This window comes from Cucurbita pepo, chromosome LG14, assembly GCF_002806865.2.
Source record: "Cucurbita pepo subsp. pepo cultivar mu-cu-16 chromosome LG14, ASM280686v2, whole genome shotgun sequence".
Lineage (NCBI taxonomy): Eukaryota > Viridiplantae > Streptophyta > Magnoliopsida > Cucurbitales > Cucurbitaceae > Cucurbita > Cucurbita pepo.
Genome location: NC_036651.1, coordinates 5,031,344 through 5,053,505, shown reverse-complemented (window position 1 = coordinate 5,053,505; position 22,162 = coordinate 5,031,344). Strand labels below are relative to the sequence as shown.

Here is a 22,162-nt window from a genome sequence, read left to right as displayed (position 1 = left end):
AAATTAATTTTTGGAAAATTATTACCAATCATTTTAGAGTTTTTTTGTATTTTGTTTTTAAAAATGGTAATTTTTAGCTAATAATAATAAAATAAAGAATTATTAAATCTATATATATCCACGGGGAAGTTTTACTTCGGGGGGAGTTTCCTCACTCTTATAAATGTGGTTTGTTCTCCTTGACAACCAACGTGCGACATCACAATCCACCCCATTCGAGGACGCTCACTGGCACTCTTTCCTTCCTCCTATTGATGTGGGACCGCCCCCAAATCCACCCCCTTTTGGGACTCAGCGTCCTTACTGGCACATTGCCTCGTGTCTACCCCTCTTCGGGGAACAGTGAGAAGGCTGGCACATCGTCTGGTGGCTGACTCTAATACCATTTGTAACGCCCTAGATCCACCACTATCAGATATTGTCCTATTTGAGCACACCTTTGTAAGCAGATGTTTTGAAGAAAATATATTATTTGTGATAATGAAAAACTTTGTAACGACTCAACTTTCTAAACTAAACTGTTATAGGAAAGCTTTCGTTTAATTTTAAAGGTTGAAAAGATATTTTAAAATAAATACTTATAATCGTGTACAGACAAGACAAGCCATCAGTAGTAGTAAGTAACCTCTGAGTGTGGATAGGCATGTATATACACAACAAAAATGTATCAGAAAATCAAACATAAAATCATTAAAAAAAACAAGACCAACTCTGATGCACACAGACATGACATGAGTAATTACCACAATATATATTATATTACTCTAATATAATTTCCATGTACACAGATGATTAATGGTAATAAATTATTACATAAATATAAAAAAAAAAAATATAATAATAAATAAATAAGAAAATGGCAAAAATGTAAAAAAATTTGAAATTTTAATAGGGTGGTATAATTTTTAATTATAAAGAGAATCTCAATCCATCGTAAGAAAAAGTGTCCAAAAAGAAAGAGAGAGAATTTATTTAGAATAAAATAATTGTGAAAAGAAATTTGTTCCTTTGAATTTTTCTTTTTTTCCAAATGGCATCCCCACGAACCCATCCAACGTCTGAGATTGCCCTGAACTTGCTCGAGTTTACTGTGTTTGGATGATTTGAGAACCTACGTATCACAAAATTCTTCAAACTTATTCTTATATACTCAAAGGGGATAGTACCCACATTCTTACAGAATGGCTCTAGTGACTCACGCTCAATAATACAAAATATAAACTCGTGAAAAAAAATCTATAACAAAAACAGTGGAAAAAATTATTAGCCATGTGTAAGTCCTGTCGCCCTCTACGATATCCACGTTCACGGATCTTGGATTCCATAGCTATCAAAAAGTCTCCTTGAACTCGAACGATATGTAGAAATCAAAAGGATTTTCCCCCTAAAAAAGGACTCACCTCTTTACGCCAAAGAATTAGAGGCTTCTACAAAAAAAATTCACAACATTGGAGATAATGTCTCGACGTTATATAATTTTTTCAAAATTGACCTGAGCGAAGCGTGCGTGTTATGGCCTTGGGCCTTTTGGGTTGTTTGGTGCATTTCGGGAGTTGATGTCTAAACAATGTCTCCTCGAGTCTTTTGACTGCAACATCTCTTCTGATGACTTGAACTCTTCAATCCAATTAACTCATGTATGCATGCAATAACACTCCCGTATGCTTCAAATACTTGAAATCTATAAATTCTACAAACAATCTCGTGAAATTCACTATAACTACAATAGTTGATCGAAGAATGATTGTGGATCAAGTTTAGATCCACTATAAACGATGAATAGTTGAGAATAATGTGAATATATATATATATATATATATATAATTAAAGTGGATGAAAGGAAATTAAAAAAGAAAAAATCCATCCAATTGGACAAAAATTAGATGTATTTGTTATTTATTTACTTCTCACATTAATTCTTAGGGCCTAAAAACGGGGACCACTGACCACGCTCCATCTGCTGCTGCGTTCTTCATTTTCATTCTTCTTCTTTCTTCTCTAAGCTCCGGCCTCTAATGGACGAAGTGATCGTAGCAGCCGACGCCTCGTACAAGCCTTCACTTCTCCCCTCAAATCTCCCTCTCCTCTCTGCCTTCCTTTCCTTCGCGCTCGCTCAGTTTCTCAAGCTCTTCACTACCTGGTACTCTCTATTCCATCGTTTCTCTTCCTACTGTTTCTTCTTAATTGCTATCTTATGCTGCTTCTATTTCATAGCTTCTTAATTTGTCTACAATGTCAATTTATGAGTCTGTTTGAGACCGTCGGGTTAGGTTTCACTGTGTTTTTGAAAACTGGGTTCTAATCCCCCCAATCAGATTTAGGGTTCTATTACACCCACCTTCGTTTTGAAATTTTGTTGTATTGTTACTTTTTTTATGCTTCCATTTATGTTTCTGTAACTTCTCTAGCTTGGGTTGGTATCCCACTGTTCTAATCTCTTCAAGGGAATAGATTCTTGTAAAGTTAATGCGATAAACATTAGTTTAATTTTTTAATTTTATTACAGAACATTTGTTTGAACTCAATTCATGAATTTTTGTTTTGTTCTATATCAGAATTAATTGATTTTGGTTCTTTAGAGTGAATTCAAGTGTGCTTCTTGATGAAACTGGTATGTATCAGATTGTAAAGGGAATCTCTTGATTCTTGAAGCAAGGAAGTGAGGGAGGAATGAAATTGTCTCGAAGGGGATTTTGAGGTTCTCACTAACAGAGAGACAAAATGGAGGCAAAAGTCTAGGGTAAAATGAGTCAAAGAAGGAGATTGGAGGACCTCCTACTTTGATAAAATGGTCAGTGCCAAAAGATCTTGGAACTGTATTTTGCTCTGATGTTGGAGGATGGGAGTGTAGTGATCAAAGATTGTCGTTGAAGAGGATATTTTGGAACTTCTTCTCTACCTTGCATGCGTCTAATGCTATTCCTTACTTATTTGTAGTTGGTTTGGACTGGGACCCCAATTAGCAATGTGGAATGGGATTTCCTTGAACTTACTATTCTAGCTGGAAGAATTGAGGCCACAATGTTTAGTTGCGAGGGGTAAGGCTCTTGGCCTAGATAGTTTGTATGTGGCTTTTTTTTTTCAAGAGAATTGTGTTTGATAAAATTTGATTTCTTTTGGTGTTCGTTGAACTCTATGGGAGAGGTGTGGGGGATGCAACCATGAACAAAACATCAAAACCTATATTTGCTCGATTTCAAAGAAGTTGGATGCTAGGAAAGTCAAGGATTTTAGGTCTATTAGCTTGGTTTCTAGTCTATTAAGGCCACAAATGTAGTTGCTATGGGGTAAGGCTTTTGGTCCAAAATTTTTGTCTATATATTTCTTTCAAGAGAATTGCGATTTGATCAAATATGATTTCTTTAGGTGTTCATTGAACTCTTTGAGAGAGGTGTGGGGATGCAATCATTAAAAAAATGTCAAAACCTATATTTCTCTATTTCCAAGAAGTCGAATGCTAGTTAACTCATGGATCTTAGGTCTATTAGCTTGGTTTCTAGTCTATTAAGGCCACAATGTTTAGTTGCAATGAGGTTAGTCTCTTGGCCAGTTAGTTTGTCTGTGGATTGAGATTTGATAAAATATGACTTCTTTAGGTGTTCATTGAATTCTAAGAGAGAGATGTGGGGGGTGCAACCATGAACAAAACGTCTAAACCTATATTTACTCGAATTCAAAGAAGTCGGATGCTAGGGAAGTCAAGGATTGTAGGTCTATTAACATGGTCTCTAGTCTTTGGATGATCATATCTAAAACTTCGGCAAAATGAATGTAAAAGGTCCTCCCAACATTATTTCCCCATCCAGGGTGCTTTTGTGAGTGGGAAACAAATCCGTGACTAGGTTTTGAAAGTGAAAGGCATTAGATAGTATTGAGTCATGAAGGAGGAGAGTGCAATCGTTAATGTTGACTTTAGAAAAGCATATGATCATTTTTTTTTTTTGGAATTTATGGATGATTTTTTTTATGGGAAAGATGGCTTTGCTACTATGGTTATAGGTAGTGTATCCTCTTTCCCCTTTATTTTCCATCTTTATTGGTTATGTTCTAATTCACCTATTGATGGGAGGCGTGTTCAAGTCTCTCATTTACAAATGAAACCATTTTTTGTTTTTAAATAAAAAGTATTATTAAGCGAATGAAACAACACCACGAAGGCTACGCTGGGGAACTTCCTCTTTAGACTACACATGCAACCAAACTGCGGTCATGTCCTTTCAGATTTGAGAACATGTGGCTGGACAACCCCTCCTTCAATCTTCTTTTTCTCCGTGGTGGAATGTGGAAAGCCCTAAATATTGGGAAGGTGTTTGCTTCATGAGGAAGCTGATGGCCCTCAAAGGACTATTAAATTGTGGAACAAAGAGGTCTCTGGGATTTTAAGGAGTAAGAAAAGGAGGTGTTGGCTAGAATTAATGCTTTTGACAACCTCAAAGAGGAGGTAGCCTAAATGAAACCCAGAAAGAGGAACATTTTTCTTTAAAACTGGAATTTGAGGAGAGTTAGTAAGGAAAGAAACCACCAGTTGGAGGCAAAAAGCTGAAGTGAGATGGGCCAAGGAGGGAGGTTGCAACACTCCGTGTAAGGTTAAAAACTTCAGCCCATCGGTTTCATTACAAGTGTGTACAAAATCATTTCATCAAGCTTAATGTGAGTTATGTGAACTAGTATTAAGGTTCATCCTTGTTTGTTTTTGCTTGTCTTTATTATTTGTTTTGAGAAGTGTGTTCGGTTAGTGATAACAAAAATTGAAAACAAGGGATTTGACAGAAAACCAAGTTGTATTCCGTGTTTTCATTGTTTCTAAACTGTGTTTGGTAGTAAATTTTAAATTTAAAAATATGCCAAATTGTTTCGCTTTTTGGGTCACATGATCCAAATACAATCCAAATATTGTTTTGAATAATTAGATAATTCAATATTATAATTAAAATGAGTTTTTGAGGACTCAAATTTGTAATTTTACAGATATAGGAGACAATTTATTTGATCAGCAACAGATAATAAGTTAACGGAATCCTAGAGCTATACTGGGCTGTTCTTCCTTTGCCTCTTCTTTCTTGTTTCACTGATAATATAATGGATTGTGCAGGTTCAAAGAGAAGAGATGGGATTCCAAAAGGATGCTGGGGTCTGGTGGAATGCCTTCATCACATTCGGCCACGGTAACGTCTCTAGCTGTAGCTATTGGCTTGCAAGAAGGAACTGGGGGACCAGCTTTTGCACTTGCTTTGGTTTTGGCATGCATTGTACGTACTTAACTGCCAGGTCTTGTTCATTATTTGAGTTTAACTTCTATAATGATATCTTTTATTGTTGTTTTCTGTTTGATAATCTCAACCGTTGTATGAAAATATCTATAATCATGACTCTCCTTGGAAATTATAAGAAATCTTTAATTGTCCAAAATTTCATCAATTAGTTTTTGGTTCCTTGGGAGATTAAATTAGAGAATTCTATTGATTTTTGTTTTTTTGAGGAATTTCAGTATCGGTACCTAGTACTTTTTATGATATTCAGATCAACAAATTGCCATGATACACCATGTTTCATCATAGGGGATTACATGGCACTTTAGATCTGTCAGTGGCAGCAATATTTACATAGATCAAATATCTTCAACATAATCTGGCAGCTAAGATGAAGCCTTCAATTGGCATGCGTCTGCTGTCATCAAGGATTTAGATTTTGATGTAAATGAATATGTTGAGATTTCAATTATATAATCTATATTCATATAGGTAATATTCTTATTTGACTTATATACATACACACTACATTTGTATGGTACATTAGAAAGATATCAATTGTATGCCGTAGCTTCCTTGTATTGAATGGTTGATATATATCATTTGGTTGGTATGAATTAAGTTACTAGTGGGTGGGTGATTTTTATATTCCTTGAATTCCTGAAACTGTTGAAGCAAATAGAATTAATGACTGGTATGTTTTGGTATATCTTGTCCTTTGATCTTTCAATTCTGGAAGGACTCTTTATTGACAGAAATTCAAGACTTGTTTTCTCTATGAACACAAAAACCCATCATTGCATCTAGAAATATCTCTATTGGTTCCTGTTTTAAATTTTGAGAAGCATCCTTGTGCATCCACATCATTCATCCTCTTAGAATGACAAACATGGTCATAGCTCAACTAGCATAAAACATGTTCCCTCAACCAAGTGGGCATTGGTTCAAGTCGATCCATCCTCTTAGAATTATTTCAGAAACTGAAGTTTCAATAAGTTGTAATGCCCTGTATGGCAGTTATCTTTTTTGAGAAGAGAGACAATTTCATTGATAAATGAAATAGGGGGAGAAAACCCCGAAACACCTATAGGTAAATTATGTGAAAGTGTTCTCCAATGAGAAATTAACAAAGAGGTTATAAGTATTAAAAGGGTATTTACATTTACTCCAATACATCGCATGAAACAGAAGTAAATCCATAAAGCAATTAAAGGAATCTCAGTATCTCGGAAAATTCTGACATTCTGTTTGTCCTGAGAAAGACTATTAAGAGCCAACCGTAGCTACCAAAATTGAAGCAAGAAAATCAAAGATGGTGTTAGGCAAATGTATGGACCAGTCGAAAGCAGCTAGAATAATATCCCAGTATCTAGAAGTAAAATACAGCGAGCAAATAGGTGACTATGATTCTCTGAAACTGCGGAACACATAACACACCAAGATGGAAAAAGGTTGATGTATGACATTCTCTGTTGAAGATTACGTTCCCAAAGAAAGATTTTAATCTTCTTTGAATAAGCATCTTGCCAAATCACTGAGTATAGATTATTCAACAAGGGTTCATTTGTACCCACAATATTTTCTATACGAGATTTAACAGTAAAAGTATTGGAAGGATCAAGAGGCCAAGACCAATAATCATTCAGGTTCCTTAACCTAATTGAGGATAGAAGATGAGAGAGATTGGACCATTCAGTTGTCTCCAATTCATTAGGGTTCCTACAGAAGCTCAAATCCCAGGCATTAGTAAAGGAACCCAGACGTCAGCAACTGGACTATTTGGCTGAGAAGTGAGTCTATAAAGAGGAGAGAAGACAGTATCAATAGCTTCATAACTCAACCAAGAATCACGCTAAAATGAAATTGATCGATCATTACCAAAACGACAGGCATGAGACTTAACAAGAGATAAACTGGAGCAAATATGACGCCAAGGTGATTTGTGTGAACCTCTCAAAATTAGACGAGGCCAAACACAATCAATCTGGGAGCCATAATATTTAGCAAAAATAAGTCTGCGCCACAAGGTGTCTCTCTCGTTTAGAAATCTCTAAATCCATTCAGCCAAACGAGTCAAATTCTGATGATAAAAGTTCCCGGTGCTAATGCCACCTAATCGTTGGGGAAGCTGTGTTGTCTCTCAATTAACATAATGCATTCCACCTTCTCCTTTGGAACCTTTCCAAAAGAAACTATGAACAAGCTTGTCCAAAGAAGAGGAAATCTTTGCTGGCAGTTTAAATTACGACATGTAAATCGGCATACTAGAAAGGGTGGTTTGGATAAGGCTATGCCTACCTCCTTTGGAAATAAATGAATATTTCCAAGTCCTAAAGGTTTGTGCTGAATTATTTGAAGAACTGGCTACTGGAATGAAGTGTATTTTTTAATTACCTCCTGGTGGAAGACCACGATAGGTTGAAGGCATTGAACCTTGTTTACAACCAAATTATGTCAATAACTAGTCCAGTTCTATCTCATAAAGGTAGACCACGATAGCTTCACAACTATTTTTTAATTACCTCCTGGTGGAAGACCACTCTTAGAAAGATTAATATTCAAACCAGAAGCCAATTAAATTAATTTCACAATATTAAGATGTGTCAAAACTTCTAATCAAAAGTAGAAAACAACCATGCATCATCATCAAGGATGGGTTGCGATCTTTCCCAATCGAGCATCATGAGATATTAATCTGCTAAGACACTCAAAGGCTAAAATGAAGAGAAAAGGGGAAAGCAGATCACCTTGAAGAATGTCCCGAGAAGAATAACGTCCAAAAAATCCCAATCAACTTTATCAAATGTTTTTGCAAGGTCCAATTTTGGAACCATACCCTTATTACGAGAGACATTCCAGTCATCAACCAATTCATTGGCCAATGAAGAAGCATGCAGAATTTGTGGATTAGCTACAAATGGCAGTTGATTCTAAGCAATAATAGTAGGAAAGACCAGTTTCAATCTATTAGATAAAACACAAGCAATAATCTTGTATGCACATGGAATGAGACTGATTGGGCTATAGTCAGTGACAGATTTGGAGTCAATTCACTTTGGGATTAAACAATGATAGTTTCATTCAACGCCACGTTAATAATTCCAGAAGAATAGAAATCATGAAGCATGACCATTACATCATGCTTAGTAGTGTTCCAAGAGTAACTTAAAAATTTAGCATTTAAATCATTTGTACCAGGAGACATACTTGCACCCAAAGAATCACAACTTGGAATTTCTTACGGACATCATTACTGGTGGCCCATAAACAACAGAAAGCTAAAAAGAAAAACCGTCAACCGTCAAAACATGAACAAAGACGTAGAAGTGACCTTGGATAACCTCTCGCACTGAAAATTCTGGTTCACTCCTCAAAACAAGGATACCCCCAGAGGCTCCAATCAAATCAAGTGATGCCCAACTAATATGAGATGAACTCCAAAGAGATTTAACAAGATAATTGTCGATCTCTGATTTTTTAGTTTCCTGAAGAAAAACAATTCCCAGATTGGATTGATGAAGAGTTTTCTTGATCAAAGGGCACTTTCTCCATGATCCAGACCCTGAACATTCCATGAGATAAATTTCATTGATCAACCGATTCTCCCTTCAAAAGAGCCGGTGAGGTTGTTTTATCATAATAGTGGACAGTGGTATGGAGATTTTGCAATTTCGTTTTAAATTGGAATTTCTTCCCAGAAGTTGTCATGATTTCTTTTTAGTTGGTTGTGGTAGAGGGGGGATAGCCATAATGCAAAGACCATGTTTACTCAGAATAGGGGTCAAATGGTGAAGGTACGAGAGCAGGGTAAAGGGTGAGGGGTATGCAGTTGGAAAGGTGTTATGTTGGATGGGTGGGTGAATGGATTGATGGTTGAATAAATAGGATGAGGTGAGCTCCAATAAAAAAAGTTCAGGCTGTGGGGATAATGGTTGATGAGGTTGAAGAGAGATAGAGGCATCAAATGAAGGCAAGGATAGATTGGGTGATGGCTGATGAAAGATGAGACTAGCTGAAGGAACTCCATGAATGCGATAGGCAGTGGGAGGTTGCACGACTACCAGGTAAGTTCATCACAAGCAATAGAGAGAAGTTTGTGGTCAATGGTGATTGATCGGTTGGAGTAATTTCATTAAGGCTGGATGGATATGGGCATGGTGGTTGGAGGGGGAGCAGACGGTTACAAGCCAGAGGAGAGGCATACTTGTGTCTCATTCTTATAAATTAAAAGATCTTTGGGTTTGTCTTAACATCTACTTCTAGATTCTAGATGCTTCTGGTGTTGGAATACTTGTGTATCCATCTCGTTGTCAACTTCTTTTCTTTATAAATCAGGGCTTTCTATTTTATAGTTCAAAACGAGTTTTTATATTTCTCCTAATGAAGATGAACTGAGCCAATCCCAGTAAAGCTAGAACTCGAAATGTAATCACGTTAGCCCTTTATTGTAGAAAACAGCTGGTCAACAGCTTACCTCATTTCCTATTCTTACACCAAAAACTGCGACATTAATAAGTGAGACGATAAAAAGAAATCCAGTAGATGGCTCTTACTCATCACTTCTTACATAACAGATATTCCAGTTGTTTTTCTTATGCTTCCTGTACTAACGACGTGCTACGATAATTGACAGGTAATGTATGATGCTACTGGTGTTAGACTCCATGCCGGTCGCCAAGCTGAAGTACGGTTGTTGATTCGTATGAAAACACTTTTATTTGTCAATGGTCTTTTGAAATCAATGGCATATGTTGAAAATTTCAAATCAGCCTGCCTTTACACATAGCACTCACGCTGTTCAGCTTAGCTTTGAAAAACCCATTTCATCTAGAAGTTTGTATCCTTTGAAGGACCCATTTCATATTAAATTCATATCTACTACCTATATCATAATTTTCCTTGCTTGATGTAATAACTTGCGTATATTTCAGCTATTAAATCAGATTGTCTGTGAACTTCCTCCCGAGCATCCTGTCTCGAGCGTTAGACCTCTACGGGATTCGCTTGGCCATACCCCGCTCCAGGTTTTTCGTCAAATGCCTTTCAAGTCGTCATAGTTTATTCTTTTTAGTATTCACAATATTTTACGACTGAGTTTGATATCATCATGTTATAAACTGCATTATTCATCCAACATATTTGGTTACTGATATGGTCTGTGTTTCGGTTGCCATTCGAGGGATCTTCATCGATCACTAAAGGTTTTCCAACTTCCACACGCTTTGCACTTGAGACATTATCCGAATTTCTGAGTCTCCTTCCCTCCCATTGCCCCTTTGGGAATTATATGGTTGATATCTAAGACTTCGATATGGGTTTGGGTGCAGGTGCTTGCTGGGGCAGTGTTGGGATGTTTAGTTGCGTACCTGATGAGGGTTTCAGATTAGGCGTACAGTTCAGAGACATGTCCTTAAATTTGTGCTTGCTTGTCTTATCCAGTTGAACGAATGTAGATGTACTTAGCTTCCCACTTAGTACGTAGTATTCTTATTGTTTGTCAAATAATATACACATATATATAGAAATTTTGAATGGTGTCTATTCGTATTGCATCAATTTTCTTTTGAAAAAATTATATTTCCTATGTAAGTATTGAAAAGATACTAACTAACTACTCTATGAAAGGTTGTATGTCATTTATGTCATTTGTATTTACTAAAACATACAGATGAGCCTGCTTTAGTTGTTTCTTGTCGGGTGTCATGGAAGTTGCAGATGAGGGTTGTCTCCTTTGATCAGTCTGATTTCGATCTTTCCAAGTCGAATAGGTGACATTATGCAAAAGTTATGTGTAAAACTATATAGGTTTTTCAACAATGTACTCCTCACCATTACAACCTTCAGATCTATTTCGATTTTGAACAAATTCCTTAATAACTTTAATGTACATCATGATAATAATGTGCATCTCCCATGTATCTCCCTTTGATGTTAAAAAATAGGTGATCGTTAAAATATCATCACTACCCTAATTCAATAATTATACGTATATATTTTATGATTTCTTTATTTTGGTAATAAAGATAGGAAAAGAATTAAGGTATTTTAGAAATAAATGATTAGATATTTTAGGAAAAGATTTAAGGTATTTTAAAAATAAATGATTAGATATTTTAGAGAGAAAAAAAAGTTTGGTCTCTCCTATAATATCATTCCACCCGCATTGAATTTTATCCCAAGAATCACAAACAAAACAAAGTGTAGTAATATTTTACATCTTGTAAACTCTTCTTGATTGATGTTAATAAAGTGTGTGTTTCCCAAATGTATTCGATAATCTAGTATTAGAGCGAAGTTGGTATAGGTTGTCTAATCTCTTGAAATTCTTAGTATGCTATGGTTGCAGCTATGTTTGATCTTCCACGTCAGAAACATTTTTTTTGAGATTATTAGTTTGTTTCTTTGTGTCATGAGTAGTTCGTAGCTCTACAAGTTTTGTGTCGAAAAAGCTCGTTTGGTATTACTGAGGTATAACTAACACGACGAGTGATTTTCAAATTGTTGGAAGAATCAAAAAACACGATGAATGATTTTCAAATCGTTGGAAGAATCAAGAAACTCAACAGCACAGTTACAACATGTGATGTCCTTCTCTTTACAAGGACAAGACTTATGAGAGTCGTTGGCAGGAGTGAAACTATGCCGCCAGAAGAGAATCCTAATGGCATCTTGCACAAATGGAGAATCAAAATAGTCAAAACAATGTTTGTCTTGAAGACCACAATCGGAAAAGAGACGTTAGAGCACATTTGGGATGACAAGACACTAAAAGAAGTATGAGACACGTTCATGATATTGTTTTCAAAGAAGATGATACGAGGCTACAATTTCTAGAGGATGAGCTGTTATCAATCTTACAACGTGATATGACAATTGTTCAATATTTCCATAGCCTTCTTCTTTCTGTTCCCACATAGTTTCTCTAGCCCGATGGTTTTTGTTGTAGTACCTTAATAAAAATTATTTTCCTGATACATATGACATTCACTTCTCATGCTAAAATTCTTATTGGTCTTTCATCATAATTTAGGTTAACGTTTATCGGTAAGGATTCGTAATCTACCACATGAGTTGGGTCAGTCACATATTTGTGAAGTGTGAGTTCATGGAATACGTTATGCACTGCAGAGAGGGACAGTGGTAGGGCAAATATGTATGTCACCAGTACGATTCGATCTAGAATGTTGAAGGTAAAGGGAATGAACTATTCATCCATATAGCGGAAGCATTGTGAACCGATTTGATTTTATTAAGAATTAAAAGAGAGCAATAAATACGAGAGCAAGATCTTTACCTTGCTAGAAACTGTAGCTGCTCCTTAAAGTATTCCAACAACGTAGAAGTTCTTCCACATTCTACAAGATCTTCATTGTTATAACTCTGAACTCCAAAGTCAAGACTTATGCGAGCCTCATGAGAGAAAATTCAAAAGAGATTGGAGAATGAGAGTCTCTAAGAAAATGTGAGAGAACATGTTGGCTCAACCTAAAAGTGATTTAACTCTTAAAAAATCTTTAACAAATAATATATTTAAATATCTAATATATTATGATATAATATTTTATTCAAATCATATGTTATAAAATATTGTAATATACATTTGACTAATTTGAATCATTCAAATTCCAAACTATGTTTTTACTTAATGTATAAATATATATGAATTATTTTAATATTTAATGTATAAATACAATAAATATATATTTTTTTTCTTTTAATATATCTATATTAAATATTAATTACAACGGTTCATATTAATAAATTTTTCCATTTAGATTTAACCTATCTAATATATTAAATATTAATTTGAACTCTTTAAATTAAATATATTTTTATATTTATTAACCTATCTAATATATTAATTTGAATCCTTCAAATTTGGTAGATCAATCATATACTATTTAAGATTATATTAATAATCTTGATTTTTTATATCATGTAAATAAAATAATAAAACAATTATTAAAAACTAAATAATTAATTATGAGGTTTTATGGCATAAGTTCCAATAGGAGAGTTTGACGAAGTGTGGACTTAGCTCACCTTGTTGACAACTCTAAGTTTCTACGCCTCACGTTGACATAACTCTTTTGTCTACTTTGAGTCATGTGCATTCTTGCCTCGATCTTTTACATGGGCTCATTGGTGGCTTGGACTAACTCTCATCCTAATAGTCACGTTTGCCTACCTCGTCCCAACACACCGAGGTCTTTATTTCCCATAGGGTTAAGACTTTACACAAAGTAATCTGTGTAAGCTTGTGAGTCCAACGACCCACCACTACTCGAATGACAGCATGACCTTTTGTTATCTGAGGTAAACCTTGAAAGAATTTCGTGACATAATCAATCAAGAGGTTGAACCTTTTGTTGCCCCTTAGAATCACTAAATAGTGGTTTGGACATATCCTTTTAACAACCTCCACTTGACCTACCACCTTGAAGAACTTAATCGATGTAGTATTCACTCACGATGCATCAGTAATTTAGTACAAATTCTAAATTATGAACAAGGTAAACAATATCATGTTGCTTTGGTAAATATGAGGTAAGATACTGACCTTTTGATGTTACTTTTAGTACTCCAACTTGTCATCTCTCAACTTTATCCATATACCATAGAGTTTAGACTTTTTAAGTTTGTGTTTTGAACCGGATACTTTTGTATGTTGTTCAATATATATATATATATATATATATCTATATATATATATATATATATATATACACTTTTGTATGTCAACTATATATTGTTCAATATATATATATATATGGTAAATTTTACACCGCCGACTCTTGAGTTAAGAAACTTGTTCTTTGTCCCAACAGCTATGGGTAAATTTTACACCGAGACTCTTTGAGTAAGAAACTTGTTTTTTGTCCCAACAGGTAAAATAAACCTCAAAACAAAACTAAATTGACTTGTGTTACAAGTTAGAGGTTAGCAAAAAAGATAGTGAAAGAGTTGTCTGTTCAGATGATAAAATTTATTTAAGAGTTTACAAACAAAACTTTCAGTTGATAGAAGTGAAACTACGTGTTCATATGCATCTCTACCTCATCACATTTCTTTTTCCACTTTAAATTTTTGAAAAAAAAAATTATTTTGGAACAATTTTAAAGGACAAAAATGTAACAATTAGGATGTTCATAAGCAAAGGCCCAAAAACATAAAAATAATTATCGAATAATAAATTATTTGCAACACTTCCACAACATTTGAAGTAACAAAAGTCAAAACATCATTAAGAATACAATCTTTTTCTCGAGTTCAACAAACGTCTGAATAGAGCATTTGAACCTCTTACCTCTTGATTAAGTATAAAAAAAAAAAAGGACATTTTCAGCTATGTAACTAACAAAAATCAAACAAAGCTAATAAATTATAATGGAGAAATTATAAGGAAACTAACAGTCATAGAGGTGGCATTTATCATTGTAACCATCCTTTTCAAAACTGTCGCTACTGAGTGAAACAAACAAGTAAACCATTTGTGTATGGGAAAGCAAAGGGCTGTGGTTCAAAGCAAAAAATATACAAGAATGGGCGACCAAATTAATAGGAAGGGAAAGTGGGGTCTACCTCGCGGGCCCAACCCTCCAATCCACCAATGATATCCTTAGCTGAACTGAACCCTTTCTCCTGGAGAGCCTTGACGGCTCTTTGAGAATCATTCCCTCTCCTACAAACAACGTATAATTGAACATCACCACTGGAGGAGTCTGAACCCTGTTTATGTTTCTCTCCCTTCAGAGCCAAACCAACTTCTTCCAGCCTTCCGTCCAAACTAGACAGCGGAACGTTAAGGGAGTTCGGAAGAGAAACAATTCTGAAATGGTGCTCGGGACGGACATCCAAAAGCACGTGTGATTCGCCTTTATGAAGTCGATCACTGTACTCTTTGGCACTTATTCTTGAGTGTGGCTCCAGTAGTTTTAACCTCAGAGGAGACTGCAAATCAACAATCAGAGGAACTGCTTAACACATGCTCGGTTTTAGCCAAATATTACGCTCGGCTCGGAAAAAAGGTGTGCCAGATGATATGCATGAAGGAAAAGTATTTGCACATGTAATTCAAAAAGTACCGTAGATAATGGAGACTGGGTGAACTTCTCATAGTCGAATTCTTGAAATTGTGCTGCTTTGAATTTAGAATTTTCTCCACATACTTCACACTGCAACGACCTTCCACGAATCTTGACCTGTGTTTAACTATACAACTTAGTATGACTTAAGAGAAGGGAAGCTAGAAATGACAGTCTATAACACAAAGGAAGGAAGGCTGGCTTTATCGTTCCACTGGCTAGTTTGGACGGAAGGCTCGATAGTTAGGAACCCTAATTCATAGTTAGCCTCAGACATCCATTGTTCTCTCTATTAAGCACATTCAGAGTGCTCGATAGTTATATAGTTAGGCTCGATAGCCCACTTTTCAGACATCCAGAGTTCTCTCTATTAAGCACACCCAAATATTCGAACAAATGACCTTGGAAGCATCAGGTGAAGACGACTTTCACTATTCAAACTGACTCCCTCCATGTCCAATCAGATTTTCATTTAAAATCATCATAGTTGCTAGAAATTAGAATGAGTCTAACAAGATCATCTTCCCAACAGGGCACAATGGTGATGGGTAAAATGATATCTATGATACTAACAGTTAATAGCATTAAAATTAATCAGTTGAAGAAAATTATATATAAAAATGAAACATACAATTCGGATCCTTGCTGCTAAGGCATCAAACAGAAGCATCCGTCCAGAAAGTGGCTCACCAACTGCACTTGCAATTTTTATAGCCTCCAAGGCTTGAAGACAGCCAATGATCCCAGGAACTGGAAAATAAATAGCACAAGAATAAGATTAACGAGGAAAGCTTGAACATGAAAATCATATTACACAAGAACTAGAACACACGTTATGTTGAACTGCATTCCATTTCTGGGTTCTGCAGTACAGACTATATTCAAGAGGAAAATAAAATTTGGAGAGCACACAGGGTTACTGGCCTAATGGAAAATGAAAATTCATCAACCTACCTACTCCAAGAACACCACTATCAGAACACCTTTGGCATGCTGTTGTTGGCGGGGGAGTTGGAAATAGGCATCGGTAGCATGGACCTCCATTGTAATTGTAAACTGTCAGCTACACCAAAAGGATGGAAAATAAGATTGATTAATGAATTAATTTTATCAGAGATAAAAATATAAGCTAAATTATCATCTGTCTAAACAATGAATTTATGCGATTCTAGAATAATGAACTGAATTCAACTGCTTAGAGTACCTGTCCCTCCAAACCTACAGCTGCACCAGACACAAGAGGCTATAAGAAAATCGTAACATGATTAGTCTTTGTCAAGGAAATATACAAACTAAGCTGTTCAGTTATGTTGTAGCAGCCATTAGTTAAACTAATAGAACTTATGATTAGCAAATTCAATGAAACATCCATAATTTCCTGACTTAAATTACTTTCTAAGAAGAATAGAGTTTATCATTTACCTTTCCCAGCACCACACAACAATCACTAATCATGTATCGGCTAGGAGCATTATCTGTTGCATCTACTATGATATCATATCTAAGTTTTTGTAGTTAAGAAAATCGAAATGTTCAAAACAGCAAACAGTAAAACACAGGACGCTCATAAGCAGATAATTTAAGTCAGGGTAAGAGTAGAAATATCAAACTCTAAGATCACTGCAATAAGGATACTTGCTAAAAATTTCTAAAGCGTTTGATGTACGAAGAGCTTCTTTGTGTTCAACAATCTGGACAGTAGAGTTGATCCTAGGATGAATGCACATTAGTACTACCAAACCATGGGCTATAAAACTCCTACAAACTAAATATCAGGTGGTAAAACATACGAGTGACACGTAGCAGCAGCCGATTCTACTTTCGACCGTCCAATATATGCCTCAGTATGGATGATCTGAGATATAAAATGTATTTAAGTAGTCAGTAGATTTATAATCTAGTAACAGAATCATATTAATGAAACAGAGTTCTAATAGTTTATAAAACAAAAAGGCCAGAAGTACTTGAAATATAATGCAATTGAGCATTAAAGACAAAAGGTTACCTGCCGATGCATGTTATTTAGCTCAACTACATCATGATCAACAATTCCCAGACGACCTAGAATCATAATTCCAAACATATGCAACACAAAGCAATTACTCAATTGAAAACAATAAAATATACAGTTCTAATCAAACTTCTAAATGGTACAAACATCTTACCAACCCCACAAGCTGCAAGATACATCAAAGCTGGTGAGCCCAACCCTCCCGCTCCAACTACTAAAATCGAAGACTTCAAAAGCCGCGATTGCGCTAAAACAAACGCAGTTGAGTTAATTAATGCGTCACTTTGTAATCGTTTAGTCAATTCGAGAAGGAATTGGTAGAGAAAGCAGACCTTGGACTCCGAAGGTAGGAAGGAGGAGGTGGCGACTGTATCTGTAAATCATGTCGGGGGACAATCCATGAGGAAAAGTGGAGTCGAGAGTGGATAATGAAGCGGAAGGGGCATGAGAGACGCCATTGTTCTGGTGATGATTCAGGTCGCGGAGCTGGGACTCGAGAGATGAAATACGACGATCTAAGTCGGACCTGGCGGATTTCAAGGTCTCGATTTCGTGAAGAATACGAGAAGATTCTGTGGTAGTGGAGGCCATCCTGGTAAAGCTCAGTTCACAAAGGGAGTAGGACGAAAGGAAGCTTAGAACCCTAACAACATCGAAGCAGGAAGGAAGCGATTTGGAAAAGTCAGCCCAAAATCAGTTGCCACTTCTTCGATTTGACTCCAGAAGGGTAGTTTTGTCCTTTCCTTATTTCAAACTTCCCCAAATGTTTAAAATGTTGTCTTTTGTCTATTTTCTATTTAATATATTAAATATTAATTTAACATTTTAAATTAAATATATTTTTTTATTTTAAATTTATTAAATATTAATTTAAACTCTTCTTATTAAATATATTTTATACATTTAATATATCATATATAAACTTAAATACTTCAAAATTTTCTTTCAATTAAATTGATCATATTACTAAATTATTGTAATTTATTGTAATTACTAAATTATTGTTTTATATCATATTACTAAATTATTGTTTTATATCATATATAAACTCTTCTAAATTATTGTAATTTAAATTTTAAATTAAATTAAAATTTGTATGATATATGAACTATGTTTGTAGCATATAGTATTAGGGGTGTATATGGGTCGGGTTGAGTAGAAGAAATGTTTTGGGCTAACCCAAGAGTTTGGTTGGGTTGAATTGGTAACCAACTTAACCAGAAATTGTTACACAACCCAACTCAATGCTCTATTTCTAGTTGTGTTTGAGTTGCTAAACTATACATATCTTATATAAAATATATTAAAAGTTCACCCGCAAACACATCCAAGTTTTCTTATTATGTCCAATAACCACACTAGCCGACTGAACCTATTTGGTTTTAGAAAATTAGCCTAACTCAACTCAAAATGTTATCTAACCCAACCCAATCTTTATAATTCTGGTTGGGTCGGTTCGAAATTTCAAATTGTCGAGTTCACTGTTAGGATTTCTAAGATTGAGAAATGTAATCACATATAACATGATTCATAGTGTGAACCTACTTTTCTTAAGGTAAGTCTATACAGTACTTCTCTATACATAATTCTCGCATATTCCATAAACCCACTCAACAATCTCGTATATATACCTCTAAGCTTGATTACAAATTAACGCACACTCATGATACCGAAAAACACAAAAAGAAAGGAGCGTGTATTATATCGTGGTGTACACGTCCATATGTAACATATTGGTGAAGTAATTCATACTCTAACAGACAACTAGAAGACATACGTACATACATATGCATGGTATTTCACTTGTACTCCAAAAATGCATTGAATTCAAAATAAAACAGAATTAAATTTTTACACACAATAAGGTATGTCTTTCCATTCTAATTTTGGCTCAATTTGGCAAACACACCAACCAACGGCGCCGTATTGTAAGTACAAGCTTCAGTTTGCATATAATTAGATCGTTCATCATGGAACTCATCTTTCTCATTGGGTCCACCCACCACACCACCCATCAACACATTAGGGTTCGGATCAAGGCGAGCATACCAATTATCATACCCCTGCGTGCACCCGATGAATCCCCCGTTCGTTTTGATCGATTCAATCGACGCTCCTCTATGGTGCACCCTTTGAGGATACCGTGGACCAAACCCGACCAAGTAGCTCATGGCCATTGGATTGTCCCCCAAGATGTAGTCAACTTGGGATTTCGCAAAAGTCAACATCTCTTGGTGGCCCACTTTGTGTTGATGACATGTGAGGCGTTGATTTGAGGCTTGGAGATGGTCGGAGTAGACGGTGAGAAGAAACGCTGCGGTGGAGACGTATTGGAGGTTATTCCATTTGCGAGTATAGAGTAAGCCTCCTCGGGTGCGTTTCAAGTTAGTCGAGTTGTTCTTGTTCTTGTTGAGACAGCCACAAAGGTAATGCTCCGCCTTTGCTCGGTAGGCTTCCATTATGGACTTATGTTCCTTCGATTGTTCTTCCATTCGCAACTAAGATTAAAGGAAAAAGTTACCATTTTTATTACTTTTTACACGAACAAAATGGAGTTCTAGAGAGAAATTACCATGGATACAAGGATTTGGAGGCCAGCATACTTAACATCCCAACTAAACTCATTGATGCCCCCAAGTAATCCCACCAAAATTCTTCCCATTTTCCAGCACATATTTAAGGTACTCTTCCCTTCCACTGCTCTTGTACAGCCACATTGCTGCCCACAGCAGCTCGTCCTTGTACCCGCTCACTGACGAGTAATACCCTTTTGCCTCTTTAATACTCTCGTCGTATTTCCCTCTGTGCTTATCGCCAAACTCGAACAACTGCACCACAATATTTGTTAAAATATCATTACTAGTCCAATTGGGTCAAACCCAATAATTATATGAGCCCGATCTATATTCATTTACCAAAATGACTTAAGTATTTTAGAAATAAAAATATTTTAGATATTTTAGGAACAAATTGTCTATTATAAATACGGGTACACTTTCATTATCAAAAAATACAAACATGAAATAGTTTCTACGGAGTCTCTTGCAGCTCCATTGAAATAAAAAAATTATGAAATAAAGTTTACTTTTTGTTCCAACAGTTCCATTTATTTTATTTATTAATTTCATGTTATTTTTTTGAGTTGTTCTACTTGCCTCTTGTGCATGGTGCAGCAGTACATGGGAGTAGTGTGGGTTTGTTCTACTAAACACAATGGCTGCTGCCGCCATAGCCGCCGCCGTCTCTCCAGCCACATCGGAACCCGGGTTGTTTTCGTCGATCTTGTAGGCTTGCCGTGACGTCGTCATATCCTCCGGCCGTTGCCAGCAGTAGTGATCCGTTGCCTCATCTCCCACCTGGGAAAATAAAAACTTGATTTGTTATGATCATCAATATGAGACGCGTGTAATTCACGCGCCGCCTGAATTTGGTTGAGTAGGTAACCTGTGCCCAGAAGACGTTGGGGTGAGGATGGGCTTTGATGAAGTAATCAGTGCCCCACTTGATAGCTTCCAGCGCGTGAGTGTACTCTCCGGCAGCGGCGAGTTGTTCTCCATATTCAATGACACCCCATGACAGCATTGTGACGGTGAAGGCCATTGGTAAACCGAATTTGATGTTGTCGCCGGCGTCGTAGTAGCCTCCCACTAAGTCCACCTGAAAATGGAAACAAAAAGGCAAATGAATATTATTGGATGAAGTTAAAGAAAGAAAGAGAAAAAGGTGTGTGTACGTACTCCTTGGTGGAGGCCATCGGAGAGGGCAGAGTGGTGGCGCCAAGGGAGTCTTTGGTTGTAGGGGAGGCGGCCGGAGCGTTGGGATTCGAAGTAGAGGAGAGTGATGGAGAGCGCGTGGTGATAGTCATGGGATAATGAATGAGTGAAAGGAAGGATGAGAAGAAAGGAGATGAAAGGGTTCAACATGATTCATTCCTACGTTGGGGCTCTCTCCCATCTTTGCTACAAATACATCCCATGCTTCCTACTCACTATGGACATTAGTTGATAGTGTTTTTGGTTTGTAAACATTATATATGTTAATAAATATTACTTTATTATTCTTTTTTTTTTTTAAGTTCATGGATAGTTTTGGTTCCCAAACTTTTCTAAGTTGTGCATATGCTTTCTGAGCGTTTATGATATGCCTCTAGAGAGTGGGTTTGATCGTAACAGTGCTCAGAGCATTTATGACATACCTCTAGAGAGTGGGTTGGATTGTAACTGTGCTATGAGCATTTATGACATACCTCTAGAGAGTGAGTTGGATTGTAACTGTGCTCTGAACATTCCTGACATACCTCTAGAAAGTGGGTTGGATCGTAATTGTGCTCTGAGCATTTATGATATGCCTCTAGAGACTGGGTTGGATCGTAACTATGCTCAGCTATGCACTGATGTATCTAACCATGACCACATTCTGGCCCTCTATATCTCCTCCTGTAGTTCCCTTTGTCTTGTGATTAGTGCAAATGAGTGGACAATTTTTCTGTTCATTGTGTTTGTCACTACGTTAGTTTTTCTTGATTGGTAGAAGATTTTGGTGTCATAGTCCTTCACTAACTCCAATCACCTCTTATGCCTCATGTTCAACTCCTCTTGCGTGAACAGAAACTTGAAGCTCTTATGGTGGTATGCACTTGCACCTTCTTTTCCCCATATAGATAATGCCACCATAGTTTCTACTCAAACACCACAACGACTAAACATTTCACGAGCAAACTCACGGGTTTAAGGATAGTGAATCCCAATTGGATGTCTACTTCCACTCCACCGAGTTCAAGTTCTGTTTATGAACCTTTCCTTCGAAAAATTATAAGG

The 22,162-nt window shown here is 36.2% G+C and overlaps 2 protein-coding genes and 1 pseudogene across 2 annotated transcripts; 1 reads left to right on the top strand and 2 right to left on the bottom strand.

Annotated features, from left to right (window-relative positions):
- The first annotated feature begins 1,905 nt into the window (after positions 1-1,905).
- LOC111810317 (uncharacterized membrane protein YuiD-like) lies at positions 1,906-10,821 on the top strand. The gene is made up of 5 exons (XM_023697014.1): positions 1,906-2,140; positions 5,093-5,249; positions 9,883-9,933; positions 10,181-10,273; positions 10,577-10,821. The coding sequence occupies exons 1-5, from the start codon at positions 2,016-2,018 to the stop codon at positions 10,634-10,636; spliced, it is 486 nt and encodes a 161-aa protein (XP_023552782.1). The 5' UTR covers positions 1,906-2,015; the 3' UTR covers positions 10,637-10,821.
- Positions 10,822-14,604: 3,783 nt separating this feature from the next.
- Positions 14,605-18,042, bottom strand: LOC111810715 (adenylyltransferase and sulfurtransferase MOCS3). Its single transcript, XM_023697471.1, has 11 exons — positions 17,678-18,042; positions 17,500-17,592; positions 17,340-17,395; positions 17,125-17,189; positions 16,970-17,044; positions 16,757-16,835; positions 16,539-16,577; positions 16,289-16,397; positions 15,966-16,084; positions 15,335-15,451; positions 14,605-15,200 (listed from the first exon to the last, which is right to left on the bottom strand). Exons 1-11 carry the CDS (start codon positions 17,934-17,936, stop codon positions 14,805-14,807), a joined length of 1,407 nt encoding a protein of 468 aa, XP_023553239.1. The 5' UTR covers positions 17,937-18,042; the 3' UTR covers positions 14,605-14,804.
- Positions 18,043-19,225: 1,183 nt separating this feature from the next.
- LOC111810445 lies at positions 19,226-21,268 on the bottom strand (annotated as a pseudogene).
- Positions 21,269-22,162: the final 894 nt, after the last annotated feature.